Genomic DNA, 14,486 nt, shown 5'->3' on the forward strand with positions numbered 1-14,486 from the left:
ATGCAATGCTACCTTAGGGTGTAAAGTGCGTACACAATGGCCAATATATTGGTTGTTCGATGGAACAACAAATATATTGATGCACCATCAGCCAGTGTGTACGAGCAATATATCTGTGAATGGCATCGTTCAAAGATATATCGCATTGGCTGTGTTGCTGTCCAATATATCTAAATATATATCGGCGCATCCTGCTTTGTGTATGGGCAATCCGCCGCCCGCCCGTACAGCTGCGTGAGGAGCCACCAGGGATTGACAGCTCAGTGGGCAGGCTCATGCTAACGCGCCCATACATTTGTGATGTCAATCCTGACAGATTGGGCAGCATGCATGGAGAACACACAGCCTGATCAGTCTGTAGATATATCTGCAGATCGATTGAGTATCTAGCTTTGGTTGCCTTCAAAATATTGAACATTTTTATATTTAGTTGCCACATTTGCACAGAGTGACCACAAGGTGGCGCTGATAATACAGCAAATGGAAACGAGAAATTCTTAACAGCTATTCTGCAAAATGTTGCATTATAAGCCCTGTGTGTGTGTCAACAGTTCTACCCCAAGAACACTGCATAGCAGAGGCAACTGACTGCCGACATCCTTACTATGTTCATAGAATACAATTGTGCAAAACAAATGTATTTATTTATTAACAGCTATGTATACAGAGAATATATCCCGGGGGGGAGGTACAATGTATATTCCCTAACACATAGACACACATACTCACTAGGGTTCATTTAAAAATCAAAAGCCAATTAACCCACAATTGTGCTTTTAGAATGTGGAAGGAATGTCACACAACAGGGAGAACATATAAACTCCACACAATTAGTGAATTGGGCAATAATTAAAAAAGGCTGTGAAACATTAACGCCAACCACTATACCTTGTGTAAAATGCTAGGCCCCAACATACATGTAAAAGTTTCTTGTGGCTGTTCTTGATCGTGCCACTAGTGGCCGCTCTTTCGGCAGACAACACTAGTAGACCCCTTGATCCTCCTCTGCAGGTGTAGAGGGGCCACAAATGACATGTCCTACCCAGACCCATCAGCAAATGCACCCCAGACCACATCATGGTCATCTTAAATCCTTGAGGATTGTCTGTCCCTGGGGGGAAATTATCCCAACTTTAGATAATTGCTCAACCCATGTAAAGGCAGTTATACATCTTAAGGTGCCCATACACTAGTAAGATTTATCTTCAGATCTTGCTGGTTGGAACAAAAACCTGGTTATGGATGAGAGCAAATGACAGTTGACCATGTGCTTGGAAATGCTGGAAAACTGACAAACTGTCACTCATCCATAACCAGGTTTTTGTTCCAACCAGCCAGATCTGAAGATAAATTTTACTATTGTAAGGGCACCTTTAGTGTGATGCCTGGTAATAATCAGATAATTCTCTCCCACAGTGGTAACTGCGGTTAGAATGTGACACTTTACACTTACTGGTTACTGTGGGGGAGATCTATCAAGCCTTGGATGGAGTGCAATGGGTGCCTGAAACATCCAATCAGCTCCAAGCTGCGAGTTTATAAACTGCACTAGATAAATGACAGAAGCTGGTTGCTGGCTTTGGGCGACTCCTCCCTCTCACCCCTCCCCAAGACTTGGTAGATTACCCCTGGAGGGCTGGTTTAAGATGCGGTGGCCTTGATGCTGGATAAGATAGGCAGGCGGGCTGGATCAATTACCCATTGATCCAGTTGAATCGGGGCAAGAAAGGGGGAGGAGCAATACCATCAAAAAAACTCACTCCCACTGGAGGTCAACATGGCTAAGGTTGAAACATGAAATATGCCGACATGCACAAGGTCGACATTGGCTAGGTCGACGTGAGTTTTTCACAATTTTTATTTTTTATTAACCGGCTTGTTCATACTTTACCATCCCGATGGGCACAGAGGAAGAATATAATAATGTGACGGGCACACCGTGCCAGCGGCATGGCGAGGGGACGCGGTACACCAATACGGTGTCTATGTCCACATAGAGTTGCCATAGACGCCAGAAAAAAAACAAAAACGAAAAATGTCATGTCAAAATTTTCCAAGGTCGACATTTTTTTTGTGTTGACCTTTTCGACAAAGGAGAGGTCAACAGTCAAACGGTCGACATGCGGTTTTCACAGTCTTTTGACCCGAATGTCGACGCAGTCGACATAGACTCCGCCTCCCCTCGCATGGCTCGCTGCGCTCAGCACACTGTTTTATTCTCCCACCACGCCGTAGTGGATGTTAGGGCATAAAATACCGCCTGTCGGCACATGTCGGCTCAGAAAACCCTTGAAAAACTCATGTCGACATATTGACTGTCGACCTCCCCATTGTCAACCTAATGATCGTGTTGACCTTTAGACCCCCTCTACCTATTTCAGATGTCGACCTAAGACCTTTCAATCTTCAGTGGTCAACACAGGGTCAACATAATGGTCATATATACCGACAGTTTTAGGCACGGCTGTTCTATATGAAAGACATCTGATTACAGAATAGAAAGAGACTCTACCCAAATCACAATGAGTTTAGGAAAGTCAATTAAAGTCGATTTAATTAAGACAGGGACTAGTAGGGGTCATGGATGCTGTGGCTGGCGAGCTGCAACAAGTGGCTAACACTGTTACTACAACCAAGACCAGGCTTGCAGTATATTACTATATATTGTAGATATGTTTCCATCTTTGTGATAGACTGCAGAATACAGTAATACTACATTATCTGTCTCTTGCATCATCATATATTAATCCATAGGTAATATATGTACAGTACAGATGCATTTCAGTTGCAGGCAGAAGTCAAAAAGTTTGTCAAGACAAGGTGGATTGCTCGGGATATAATGGATAATTGTTTGGATGACAATCCGATTCCCATCCTTTCCCACTGTGATACATGGGGTTAGCGGTGGAGAACGGAGACTCCGGTGTCCTTGGGACACATAATCGGGAAGGTTGCAATGATGCCATTTTTTCGGGAGAGTAGGACGCGTCACCACAAAGCCATGGAGATGAGGATGATGAGCGGTCTGGGGGTATGAATGGCGGCTGGTCCGAAACTACGTAAGGTAACTGATCAGGACGATGCGGGCGATGAACTGTTGGCCCATGTTGGAGACTGTTAAAATGAGGTACTTTCCGGTAGGGCTTGTTCAGACGGTTGACATTGCTATATATCTGACTTGGTGTTTGTGGGATTTTGGGTATCACGTGGCTCCTCAGGGGAAGGGCAATATGATAGGTGGGATCCGCTGCAGACGAATCATCATCAAACCATTGATTCCTCAGGGGCGGGGCTACTCGATACTGCTGGTTTCTCAGGGGTGGAGCCTCAGGAGGTAGTTGGTGTCTTGGAAGTTTCTGGCGTGGATAGGTCATCGCTGGGGGCATCTCAGTATGTAGTGGAGGCTCGTATGCAAGGTTTATCGATGGGCCAGGTATTCCGTGTGGGACATGGGATCCTGGATTCCTACTCCACGCTTGGTGGTTAGTAGTGGTTACTTTGAGTGCACTTTAAGAAATAACAGAGAAACACATTTATGCATTATATAAACTTAACTATACCATGACAGTGGTATGTATACACAAGTATTGATCACAGCATCACGTACAATAACATTGAGGTTGGGCATCTTTGAGATTTTATCAACGGTCACTTTAAGGTTCCTAAAACATATCATACATAGGACCAGATGTACTAAGCTTGAAAAGTGATAAAATGGAGAGTGATAAACCACCAATCAGCACCTGCCATGTCCCAGGCTGGATTTGAAAAATGGGGTGTGGTGCGTCGTCATCATCATACTGGGGGTGTGCCTGCAAAATCAGGCATTGTGAGGCAGAGGGCGGAGCAATGATGACTCGACTTGTTGCAAATCGAGTCATCTGCTCCCCCTCCCCCACTGCAGAAGGGTTGTGTGAGGATGCCGGTGGGGGGGGGGGGGGGAGCCACATATTGTTCTGGAACCTCTTGGCCATTCCTACCCATCAACTAGCCATGTTAGAGGCTGTCTGGCTGTCATCCCCACTTTATCACTCTCCAATGCTTAGTAAATACCAACCAATCAGCTCCCGTCATTTTGCAGGCTTTGTTTGATAAATGACAGGAGCTGAATGGTTGGTAATTTATCTCTTCCAAGCTTTGATAACTTGCCCCCATATGTGATAATACTGCAGCCGGTGTGAGCAGGTACAGGGTACACAGGATATGGAAATCAGTCTGCAGAAAGACACAGCATGTGGTTAATGCTGTCATAACTTGTTATCTGACAAACAGCCGTGTACTTTCCATCGCTGGCCTTCACATATGCAAATGCTTTGCATGCCATACGCGTCAGACTGTAACACAGAGAGCTGGTCTTAGTCACTGGCAATGCCACCTCCGGCTGTAACACAGAGAGCCGGTCTCAGTCACTGGGAATGCCGCCTCAGGCTGTAACACTGAGTGCCCACCTCAGTCACTGGGAATGCCGCCTCAGGCTGTAACACAGAGTGCCCCTCTCAGTCACTGGGAATGCCGCCTCAGGCTGTAAAACAGAGTGCCCGTCTCAGTCACTGGGAATGTCGCCTCAGGCTGTAACACAGAGTGCCCGTCTCAGTCACTGAGAATGCAGCCTCAGGCTGTAACACAGAGTGCCTGTCTCAGTCACTGGGAATGCCGCCTCAGGCTGTAACACAGAGTGCCTGTCTCAGTCACTGGGAATGCCGCCTCAGGCTGTAACACAGAGTGCCCATCTTAGTCACTGGGAAGTGCCGCCTCAGGCTGTAACACAGAGTGCCCATCTTAGTCACTGGGAAGTGCCGCCTCAGGCTGTAACACAGAGTGCCCATCTTAGTCACTGGGAAGTGCCGCCTCAGGCTGTAAAACAGAGTGCCCGTCTCAGTCACTGGGAATGCCGCCTCAGGCTGTAAAACAGAGTGCCCGTCTCAGTCACTGGGAATGCCGCCTCAGGCTGTAAAACAGAGTGCCCGTCTCAGTCACTGGGAATGCCGCCTCAGGCTGTAAAACAGAGTGCCCGTCTCAGTCACTGGGAATGCCGCCTCAGGCTGTAACACAGAGTGCCCCTCTCAGTCACTGGGAATGCCGCCTCAGGCTGTAAAACAGAGTGCCCGTCTCAGTCACTGGGAATGCCGCCTCAGGCTGTAACACAGAGTGCCCCTCTCAGTCACTGGGAATGCCGCCTCAGGCTGTAAAACAGAGTGCCCGTCTCAGTCACTGGGAATGTCGCCTCAGGCTGTAACACAGAGTGCCCGTCTCAGTCACTGAGAATGCAGCCTCAGGCTGTAACACAGAGTGCCTGTCTCAGTCACTGGGAATGCCGCCTCAGGCTGTAACACAGAGTGCCCATCTTAGTCACTGGGAAGTGCCGCCTCAGGCTGTAACACAGAGTGCCCATCTTAGTCACTGGGAAGTGCCGCCTCAGGCTGTAAAACAGAGTGCCCGTCTCAGTCACTGGGAATGCCGCCTCAGGCTGTAAAACAGAGTGCCCGTCTCAGTCACTGGGAATGTCGCCTCAGGCTGTAACACAGAGTGCCCGTCTCAGTCACTGAGAATGCAGCCTCAGGCTGTAACACAGAGTGCCTGTCTCAGTCACTGGGAATGCCGCCTCAGGCTGTAACACAGAGTGCCCATCTTAGTCACTGGGAAGTGCCGCCTCAGGCTGTAACACAGAGTGCCCATCTTAGTCACTGGGAAGTGCCGCCTCAGGCTGTAACACAGAGTGCCCATCTTAGTCACTGGGAAGTGCCGCCTCAGGCTGTAACACAGAGTGCCCATCTTAGTCACTGGGAAGTGCCGCCTCAGGCTGTAAAACAGAGTGCCGGTCTCAGTCACTGGGAATGCTGCTTCAGGCTGTAACACAGAGTGCCAGTCTCAGTCACTGGGAATGCCGCCTCAGGCTGTAACACTGAGTGCCGGTCTCAGTCACTGGGAATGCCGCCTCAGGCTGTAACACTGAGTGCCGGTCTCAGTCACTGGGAATGCCGCCTCAGGCTGTAACACTGAGTGCCCACCTCAGTCACTGGAAATGCTGCCTCAGGCTGTAACACAGAGTGCCCGTCTCAGTCACTGGGAATGCCGCCTCAGGCTGTAAAACAGAGTGCCCGTCTCAGTCACTGGGAATGTCGCCTCAGGCTGTAACACAGAGTGCCCGTCTCAGTCACTGAGAATGCCGCCTCAGGCTGTAACACAGAGTGCCTGTCTCAGTCACTGGGAATGCTGCTTCAGGCTGTAACACAGAGTGCCGGTCTCAGTCACTGGGAATGCCGCCTCAGGCTGTAACACAGAGTGCCCGTCTGAGTTACTGGGAATGCCGCCTCAGGCTGTAACACAGAGTGCTTACCCCAGGACACTTGCGCTCACAATACAGGGAGGTGACATGTTACGTTCTGCAGACTCACAAGAGTCCGATGGACCATGTAACTCTATGGACAGGTGCCAACCCAGCAAGAGTGTACTCTACAGGTCTTACATTGTCCACATGAACCCTGATTACGTATGCAAGGCCGGATTACCCTTAGCAGCGGCCAAGTGCGCTGGGATCTGTGGGCATCACAGAGTTTGTACAAAATGAAAGATGTCTGAAAAAAAAAGTTACTTGTGTATTATAGCGGCGCCCATCGCATCGCATACCATAAGGCATACGATGGTATGCGATATCGTGCGATGTTGTACAATGGCATACAATTTTTAAATTGTATGACATTGTATATGGCATACAATGCCATACAATGCGATGGGATGCGATTCAAAATTTTATAAGCACCCTAATGGGTGCTTACAATGTTGAATGCACCCCCACGTCACCCCCCACTATAAACGTGAATCCAAAGCGTTGTCGAGCGCAGCGAGCCCGCGAGGGGCGGCGGTACGCGTCCTACGACCTTTTCATACCCCCACTATCCACGTCGGCGTGGAGTTGATCTTGTAAAGTGTGGCGAGCGGCCGCGCATAACTTCACGCAACGCTTCGGGCTCGGTGGCTCGCTGTGCTCGCCACACTATATATAATCAACTCCACGCCGACGTGGATAGTGGGGGTATGAAAAGGTCGTAGGACGCGGACTGCCGCCCCTCGCGGGCTCGCAGCGTGGGGCTGCATTTTACATTGTAAGCACCCATTAGGGTGCTTAAAACCACCCATTAGGGTGCTTGTACAATTTTTAATCGAATAGTGGTGTAAAATCGCGTTGCATTGCATCGCATGCCATCGGGTGTATGGCATGCGATGCAATGCGATAAAAACATCGCACGACCAACATCGGGGGCGCCGCTATAATACACAAGTACCAAAAAAAACATACTTGTTGTACTTAATGCAGGTGGTGGCTGTGGATGCCACCTCCACACTTTCACTGGAGAGGCTTGAAAGTGGGTATTGGTGGCAACTGTAATTACAACTCTAGCCTAACGGGCCATCTCTATGTGTCTGATTTCCATGACTCATACACAGGCCTGAAATCATTGATGGTTTATGGCTGATGTCAAATACTTTTTTTTTTGGGGGGGGGGGGGGGGGTAGTTACGCCACTGCCTAAGGGGCTCTACCTGGCACAGTGTGTCTAAGGGGCTCTACCTGGCACAGTGTGTCTAAGGGGCTCTACCTGGCACAGTGTGTCTAAGAGGCTCTACCTGGCGTAGTGTGTCTAAGGGGCTCTACCTGGCACAGTGTGTCTAAGGGGCTCTACCTGGCACAGTGTGTCTAAGGGGCTCTACCTGGCACAATGTGTCTAAGGGGCTCTACCCGGCACAATGTGTCTAAGGGGCTCTACCCGGCGTAGTGTGTCTAAGGGGCTCTACCCGGCACAGTGTGTCTAAGGGGCTCTACCCGGCGTAGTGTGTCTAAGGGGCTCTACCCGGCACAGTGTGTCTAAGGGGCTCTACCCGGCGTAGTGTGTCTAAGGGGCTCTACCCGGCACAGTGTGTCTAAGGGGCTCTACCCGGCGTAGTGTGCCTAAGGGGCTCTACCTGGCACAGTGTGTCTAAGGGGCTCTACCTGGCACAGTGTGTCTAAGGGGCTCTACCTGGCACAGTGTGTCTAAGGGGCTCTACCTGGCACAGTGTGTCTAAGGGGCTCTACCTGGCGTAGTGTGTCTAAGGGGCTCTACCCGGCACAGTGTGTCTAAGGGGATCTACCTGGCACAATGTGTCTAAGGGGATCTACCTGGCGTAGTGTGTCTAAGGGGATCTACCTGGCGTAGTGTGTCTAAGGTGCTCTACCTGGCACAGTGTGTCTAAGGGGCTCTACCTGGCACAGTGTGTCTAAGGGGCTCTACCTGGCACAGTGTGTCTAAGGGGCTCTACCTGGCACAGTGTGTCTAAGGGGCTCTACCTGGCACAGTGTGTCTAAGGGGCTCTACCTGGCACAGTGTGTCTAAGGGGATCTACCTGGCACAATGTGTCTAAGAGGCTCTACCTGGCACAATGTGTCTAAGGGGCTCTACCTGGCACAGTGTGTCTAAGGGGCTCTACCTGGCACAGTGTGTCTAAGGGGCTCTACCTGGCACAGTGTGTCTAAGGGGCTCTACCTGGCACAGTGTGTCTAAGGGGCTCTACCTGGCACAGTGTGTCTAAGGGGATCTACCTGGCACAGTGTGTCTAAGGGGATCTACCTGGTGTAGTGTGTCTAAGGGGATCTACCTGGTGTAGTGTGTCTAAGGCAGTGGTTCCCAAACTGTGTGCCGTGGCTCCCTGGGGTGCCTCGGGACACATGCAGGGGTGCCGCGGCTTGGTGGTCAGGACCAACTCAAACTAATAATGGTTAATTATTTAGGAGCAAAACCAGTGCTGGTGGCTGCCAATCATAGAATGTGTACAAACAGAAGCAAATCCTGCCCTTTACCACATAACTGCCTCTAAGAATCAAATTAATTTTTTTTGGACCTAGGGGTGCCGAGAAAAAAATTCGGTACTTGTTTCCTAGCACGGCCACAATCGTAACTAATCGTGTCCCTTAATTAAGGGACACGATTAGCCCGATGGACCCGATTTCCTTTGAAATCAGGTCCATTTTGCCGGCTAGGAAACAAAAATCGGGGGCATCGCGTCGGTCGGGACCATTAACATTGGTCCCGACGCGACCGACGCGATGCCCCCGATATTTGCATTGACTTCAATGTTAAAAAAAATTTTAACATTGAAATCTTGTCGGGAACTGTAAAATATCGGGGGCATCGCGTCGGTCGGGACCATTAACATTGGTCCCGACGCGATGCGACGCGATGCACCCGATTTTTACATAGGATTCAATGTTAAAAAAAATTTTAACATTGAAATGGTGTAAAAATGTTAAAAAATGTGAAATGGGTCAATATGACCCATTTCACATTAAAAATGTCCCCGTCGTCGCCCCACGATAGACGGCAACCCGAAGCGTGGCGAGCGCAGCGAGCCCGCGAGGGGCGGCGGTACGCGTCCTCCGACCTTTTCATGCCCTACTATCCACTAGGGCGTGGAGTGAGAATAGAATAGTGTGGCGAGCGCAGCGAGCCACCGAGCCCGAAGCGTGGCGAGCGCAGCGAGCCCCGCGAGGGGACGCGGATACCTTCACAGGTAAACGCGTCCCTTCGCGGGCTTCACAGGTGTCCGTGGCGACGCCGACAACTGTGAAGCCCGCGAAGGGACGCGATTACCTGTGAAGGTATCCGCGTCCCCTCGCGGGGCTCGCTGCGCTCGCCACGCTTCGGGCTCGGTGGCTCGCTGCGCTCGCCACACTATTCTATTCTCACTCCACGCCCTAGTGGATAGTAGGGCATGAAAAGGTCGGAGGACGCGTACCGCCGCCCCTCGCGGGCTCGCTGCGCTCGCCACGCTTCGGGTTGCCGTCTATCGTGGGGCGCTGTGTACACGCTTCAATTTGGGGGGGTTTGGAATTTTTTTCATTCAATCCAATGTAAAATTGGGTCCCAGGGACCCAATTTACATTGGATTTAATGAAAAAATCGGGTCAAAAATCGGTCGGATCGGTCGATCGCATCGCATGCGACCAAATCGCATGCGATGCGATCGACCGATTTTTTTCAGCACGACCACCCCGATCTTAATCGGTGTGGCCGTGCTAGGAAACAAGTACCAAAAATTCTGATTCTCTAGGGTGCCGTGAATCAAAAAAGATTGGGAACCTCTGGGATCTACCTGGCGTAGTGTGTCTAAGGGGATCTACCTGGAGTAGTGTGTATAGGGGGCTCTAACCGCATAGTGTGTCTAAGGGGCTCTACCTGGTGTAGTGTGTCTAAGGGGCTCTACCTGGCATAGTGTGTCTAAGGGCCTCTACCTGGCATAGTGTGTCTAAGGGGCTCTACCTGGCGTAGTATGTCTAAGGGTCTCTACCTGGCGTAGTGTGTCTAAGGGGCACTACCTGGCACAGTGTGTCTAAGGGGCTCTACCTGGCACAGTGTGTCTAAGGGGCTCTACTTGGCGTAGTGTGTCTAAGGGGCTCTACCTGGCACAGTGCATCTAAGGGGCTCTACCTGGCGTAGTTGTCTAAGGGGCTCTACCTGGCGTAGTGTGTCTAAGGGGCTCTACCTGGCGTAGTGTGTCTAAGGGGCTCTACCTGGCACAGTGCATCTAAGGGGCTCTACCTGGCGTAGTTGTCTAAGGGGCTCTACCTGGCACAGTGTGTCTAAGGGGCTCTACCTGGCACAGTTTGTACAAGTGGCACTACTGTGCGGTGTAATGTGAATTGGTACTATTATGTGAGCATGTCCCTTCCCCCACGAAGCCATGCCCTCAAATTTTGGCATGTGCCTTCAGTGCACACTGTTCCTATTTTGAGTATGGGCGTGTCTAGTTACGGCACTTCTCATACATGACTGCGTAACCTGCGTGCTTAGGGTTTAGGAGCGGTTGAAAGTTTAGTAGATGTTTGGAACACATTTGAAGAAATGTAGTTGGTGGGACCACAATATAGGACAGGCTGGATGGGTCACTTGGTCACCAACGAAAGTCTCACGTGTGCAAGTAGCCCCTACCAAGTCTTCTTCTTCATCCAGCAGATGTGGAACAGGAGGACGAATGAGGCAAGGATGAAGAATGCCCCAACGAGTAATAACCCCAGCACTGCGTTCTGGATCTTATCGTCGTCTGAGAGGGAGAAAGAACAGGAGACGGTGACCATGTATAATCAGTGTATAGGGGAGACACACTGCAGTATACAAACCACAGTCTAAGGCAGGGATGGGGAACCTTCATCCCTCCCGCTGTTGTTGAACTACACATCCCAGAATGCTTTACTATCATTTTAGCCAAATAGCAAAAATGTAGCAATGCATGCTCGGATGTGTAGTTCAGCAACAGCTGGAGGGCCAAAGGTCCTCAAGGGATCATACCCGGACCTAATAGATTCATCAGGGATCCCACCAGCCCTGCCAGAGTGTAGAGAGTAGATTTACAGGCATGTCCAAACTGTGGCCCTCCAGCTGTTGTGAAACTACACATCCCAGCATGCCTTGCCGTAGTTTTAGCATTCCCGAATAGCAAAACTGTGGCAAGGCATGATGGGACTTGTAGTTTCACAATAGCTGGAGGGGCATAGTTTGGACATGCTTGGCGTAGAAGGTAGGTAAGTAGTAAGTACATGGTCCACCTCACCTGAGTCTTCTTTGATGGTAAGGCATCTCTCGTGGATCTTTCCTGATGGATAAGTGACCACTTCACAACACACCACGTCCTCCACCACGGTCATCTCCACAGCGTAGGTTGTGGAGTCCATTTTGTGCAGTTTCACCACCTCACGGTAAGGGAGCTGCGTGGCGTTCCCCCAGTGCGGGTTCTGTACAGCGATGACACTGTAGGTACCATCGTTGTGTCGCGCCTTCCAGTGCACCTGTGTCACCTTTTCTTCTGGTACCTGGGTGTGGCAGGAGATGAGGTAGGAGTCGGGGGATCTTTGGGTGTAGTTCAGGACAAGCAGAGAAGATGGCAGCTGCACTGCAGAGGGAGCGGATGACGAGATACAATCAACTTTATTTTTGCATGAACATTTTCACTTCAATCTACTAAAAATCTCTTGCCAGGAGACGGACACCGAGCCTACTATGTAACAATCCCACAGTGCAATAGTGCAATAGTGCCAGCCTCTGAGTCAGCAGTCAGACAGTTACATCTGCCCCCCTGCAGCACAGCACAGTGTTGCCAAAGTGTAAAAGTTACTTGCTCATATTTGCTTTGCCTCAGAATCAGCCTCTGGGTGAAGAGCAGGAGGTCTGTATTACTGGGTTATTAGATCAAGGTAAATGGGTCACGCAATAATACAGTACGTCAGTTACATGGAAGTACCGCTGGCTTGTCGTTAGACTCGGAGCTAATTATACACTGACAGGAAACCACATGTCGGTTTGCGCTTGATATCGTGTGATGCTGAACGCATCCCAGCTACTGTCGTGCAGTATATCTCTTCTTAATTGTAAGGGGAATAATGAATATGAGGAGATTAGACCCCTCCGAGTCCTGTCACCAGGCAACAGTTTTGCCTCAAGGGAATGGGTCATAGGCTCGACATACATTGAGTTGACCACTTAAAAAGGTCGACATGATTTTTTTTAAAAAAAATGACACGAATGTCGACATAGACACCGCTCGCCATACTATTCTATTCTCCCACCAAGCTGTAGTGGTAGGGTGTGAAATACCACCTGTCGGCACGTCAGCTCAAAAAACCCAGTGAAATACTCATGTCGACCTTTTTGACTGTCAACCTTCCCACTGTCGACCTTATGCTTGTGTCGATCTTCCAACCCTGTCGACCTAAGCCCTGTGACCCTCAGGGGTCAACTTTCATAGAGTTAATGGCGATAATGCAAACAGTCATCGATGGTTTCATATTATGTGATGTATGACCATCGATGGTTTTACCTATCGATGGCCATTGCTTTTCTTTGGCTGACCTGGGGCATAGCTTCACAGGCGTAGGGGGTGGAGCTATGTTCCGTGTCCCGTCACCTTGAAGGGGGGGTAGGGGTGGAAACAACCACAACTATTCGGTTATGCTGAGCCATCGATGGAGGGAAACCATCTATTCCATTCAGTCATAAACCATCGATGATTACAAATCATTGATGGTCGATGGCTATCCCTACGATAATTCCCCTACAGTGTATAATGTCACAGTATTACAGTCACATATAGGTCACCTGACCCAGTGATTGGACAAAACAGACATATCAGAGGCGTGATGGGACTGTCGCAGTGCCGTCTTTCCCATTGGGCACGATGGGCAGTTGCCCAGGGGCCCTAGGACCTAGGGGCCCAGCCCAATGGGAAAGATGGTGGCCGGGGTCCGGGAATCCGCTCACCCTCGCTGGGGGATCCGGGCAGGGGGATCAGGGCGGTGGCGGTAGCTAGAAGCCTGATTCGGCGAAGCTCTATTTGCCGGCGGGGCGGGAAGCGCTGTTGCATTTGAATAGACTGGCCGGACGCTGATTGGCTGAATTCAGAAAATCAGCATCCGGCCAGTCTTTGAAAAGGCAACAGCGCTTCCCACCCCGCCGGCAAATAGCGCTTCACCTCCTAGCTAGCAGTGAATTTAATTTCGGGGGTCCGTGTGCCGGGGTTCTGATCACCCTCACTGGGTGATCCGGCAGGGGGATCAGGGCATCGGTGGCGGTAGCTAGGAGCCCGAAGCGGCGAAGCGCTATTTGCCGGCAGGGGGGGCGAGAAGCGCTGCTGCATTTAAAATGACTGGCTGAATGCTGATTGGCTGAATTCAGCCAATCAGCATCCGGCCAGTCTTTTCAAATTCAACAGCGCTTCCCGCCCCCGCCGACAAATAGTGCTTCGCCGCTTCGGGCTCCTAGCTACCGCCACCGCCGCCCTGATCCCCTTCCCCAGCGAGGATGGTCGGATCCCCGCCACCCGGCCACCATCTTTCCCATTAGCGCTATTCTGAATTCAGCCAATCAGCATCTGGCCAGTCTTTTCAAATGCAACAGCGCTTCCCGCCCCGCCAGTTAATAGCGCTTTGCCACTTCAGGGCAGGCTCCTAGCTACCGCCGCTGCCCTGATCCCGCTGCCCGGATCCCCCAGCGAAGATGATCGGATCCCCGGCCGCCGGAAGCTGACTGGCTGCCGCACGGAGCCAGAGAGGTGAGGGTTGGGGAGGTGACTGTGGGCTCCTGGGCAAACTAATTGGGGGGGTCAAGTGAACTAGGTTGCCCAGGGGCCCTTCCTAATGTTAAGACGGCCCTGGACTGTCGCGTCTGCAATGTGGGTCTATGGTTCCATAGCTGCTATTCCTATACTGCCCAAATATCCTCTGCCACCCAACCATCCATCCAACCAATGTCCGTCACTTACCTGGACAAGTACCTCCAAGAAGGAAGACAACCGTAATCAGCAGCCTCACCATGCTGAGGCAGAGGAGGTACGAGGTCCTGTGAGCTGGAGAGGAAGTGCTGAGACAAAGTACAGAAGAACAGGAAAGAGGGGGAGAGAACGAGAGACAGCGACAGAGAGAGATAGACAGCGACGGGGAGAGAGAGGTGAACGAGGCCGAGC

At 50.8% G+C, this 14,486-nt stretch overlaps 1 protein-coding gene across 2 annotated transcripts; it reads right to left on the bottom strand.

Moving 5' to 3' along the window:
* Positions 1–1,333: 1,333 nt before the first annotated feature.
* LOC146075832 (uncharacterized) lies at positions 1,334–14,414 on the bottom strand. 2 transcript variants are annotated; one of them, XM_083185471.1, is made up of 4 exons: positions 14,286–14,414; positions 11,583–11,921; positions 10,964–11,075; positions 1,334–3,507 (listed from the first exon to the last, which is right to left on the bottom strand). In XM_083185471.1, exons 1-4 carry the CDS (start codon positions 14,335–14,337, stop codon positions 2,811–2,813), a joined length of 1,200 nt encoding a protein of 399 aa, XP_083041597.1. In that variant the 5' UTR covers positions 14,338–14,414; the 3' UTR covers positions 1,334–2,810. The 2 variants fall into 2 exon arrangements, with proteins under 2 accessions (XP_083041597.1, XP_083041599.1); XM_083185473.1 differs by having other exon boundaries at positions 3,378–3,507; positions 10,945–11,075.
* Positions 14,415–14,486: the final 72 nt, after the last annotated feature.

Source organism: Crinia signifera, chromosome 4 (assembly GCF_055691185.1).
Source record: "Crinia signifera chromosome 4, ASM5569118v1, whole genome shotgun sequence".
Classification (NCBI taxonomy): domain Eukaryota; kingdom Metazoa; phylum Chordata; class Amphibia; order Anura; family Myobatrachidae; genus Crinia; species Crinia signifera.